General features: G+C 47.1%; 1 protein-coding gene across 1 annotated transcript; it reads right to left on the bottom strand.

The window, feature by feature from the left end:
- Positions 1–421: 421 nt before the first annotated feature.
- Positions 422–1438, bottom strand: LOC135389251 (uncharacterized). The gene has a single exon (XM_064619316.1). It carries the CDS (start codon positions 1436–1438, stop codon positions 422–424), a length of 1017 nt encoding a protein of 338 aa, XP_064475386.1.
- Between the last annotated feature and the right edge of the window lie 615 nt (positions 1439–2053).

Here is a 2053-nt window from a genome sequence, read left to right on the forward strand (position 1 = left end):
CAGTGTGTTCTGATGTACTACAGTTGATGGTGATAGGTATGAGGAACATACAGTTAATACCCCCTGGAGACATATTTGAACGGCAACTGCTTCGAGTGCTGTTTTCAGTGGAAAATGCTTTGCAGGGAGGGTTTTGTTGTGAGGATAGCAACACCTCCAGATGCACGTGCTGCATCAACCCGATCGTTTCGGAACAGGTTCCATCTCCGGAGTGTATGTGTCTGTTGTGGATTCAGATAAGTATCTTGTAGCGCAAAACAGAGTGTGTTATACCTGTCCGAAAGATCATTCACATCATCAAGATTAGTGAGAAGCCCTCGACAATTCCACTGGAGGATTGCCATAGTACAGAAAATGAGAAAGGTTTGCACAAGGGGCATCTTCGTCATGTGGAAGAGTGTACTGTCTAAAGAAATTTTAATTATTTCTTCATTGGGGGCATTATGGGCTGCCACGGAGTTTTCTTCGGAGCAGCCGCGAGTTCCGTAGGCGATACATCGGGGAGTGAGCCACTCCCCGAAATACTGCTCTTAGGTTTCCTTTGAGATTGTGAGCTCACGCTCGCAAAAGAGCCTTGCGAGCTCGTGTCGTCATCGCATTCCATGGAGCTGGTATCCACGGGTTGCGATGACGAAGGTGGCGTCTGTGAAAATGACGCCACGGAAGAGGATTGCGAAACTGTAGTTACTGTTACAGGAGGTGGTGTTTGAGAAAGAGGTGTACACGTTTCTTCACTTTGTATGGTATTCTCTGTCTGTGTTGCGCATGACATCATCCTTGGTTTTTCCTTAACAACAGATGAAAAGGATTTCTGGAAATGGAAAGGAGATGCCTTCTTCCTGGCTTCTGGATAACTTAGTTTTTGTGTGACTTTGATGTGCATCACCTCTTTCTCAAACTTCCACTTTGGGCAAGACCTAGAGTACGAAGGGTGGTCACCTGCACAGTTGACGCAGTGATCCGGCCCTCTGCACTCCTTGGAGTTGTGGTCCTGCTTGCTGCAGCGAGCACAGCATGCAGATCCTCTGCAAGTATCGGAAGGATGGCCAAAGCGGTTACACTTGAAGCATTTGAGTGGATTAGGGATATATGGCCGCACCTCTGCGGTCAGATACCCTACCTTCAGCCTTTCTGGTAAAGTAGGACAGTCGAACGTGAGAATTGTGTTGCGCGTTATTATATACTCGTTGTTTTTCCGGATTTTTATTTTCCTGACATGAATCACTTTTTGGCTTTTTAGATTTTCCAGTATCTCTTCTGATGGAACGTCAATGAGTTCCGCTAGTGACACGACACCACGGCAGGTATTAAGGGTCCTATGCAAGGTTGCTGATATTTTGATCCCGTGCATCTCCTGTTTGTTCAGTATACGCTCGCAGTCGGCTTCAGAAGTGCATTGCAGAAGTGCCACCGCCTTTTCGATGAAGAACGGTGACATTTTCCCGAGTGGAGTGTTTTTTTCAGTCTCTGGGGTCACACTGCTTACAACAATGTATTTAGTTTGAAAGGCGTCATACGCCTGTTTGAAAACTTCGGTCCGCGGCCGCTATACGCCCGCGATCGAGCAAGGAATAGAATTTTTACCCATATAAGGTTTAAGTAGACGAATGTTCCAGATGGTCACCCACACTTCACATTCATACATGTGGGAAGGTCCCGGAGTTTTAAAGAAAACCCATCGGCCGGGGCTTGACCAAGACCCCGACCGCCACCTGGGACTGGGGACTGGGGGTTGGGGTCCGTGGTGGCGCCACTCACCAAACATCAGTGTACGCTGATGCCCCCTGCGGGGACTTGTTTAATGAGAACGGAGGTGCAGAGCAATTGTGTTGTGCATGTGTACTAAATCTTCACTTTTAATGCTTGTCTAGTGAAGCCTCATTTGCTGTGAAATAATTCTGCAACTTAGTTTATCGCGTAGGCACAGAAAGAATTCCGCCGCAAGCTTTGTATTTGACGATCGTAGCAATGGCTTGAGCCAAAGTTTATCGTTGCTTGTGAATCATATTTAGGTGTCCAAGAACACTACAAGGGATTGGTGTTGATGGACAAC

Source organism: Ornithodoros turicata, chromosome 3, assembly GCF_037126465.1.
Source record: "Ornithodoros turicata isolate Travis chromosome 3, ASM3712646v1, whole genome shotgun sequence".
NCBI classification, from domain to species: Eukaryota; Metazoa; Arthropoda; class Arachnida; order Ixodida; family Argasidae; genus Ornithodoros; species Ornithodoros turicata.

What these genes read in the sequence shown, in the direction of transcription:
- LOC135389251 (XM_064619316.1), bottom strand. Translation starts at nt 1,438, where the DNA reads ATGTCACCGTTCTTCATCGAAAAGGCGGTGGCACTTCTGCAATGCACT.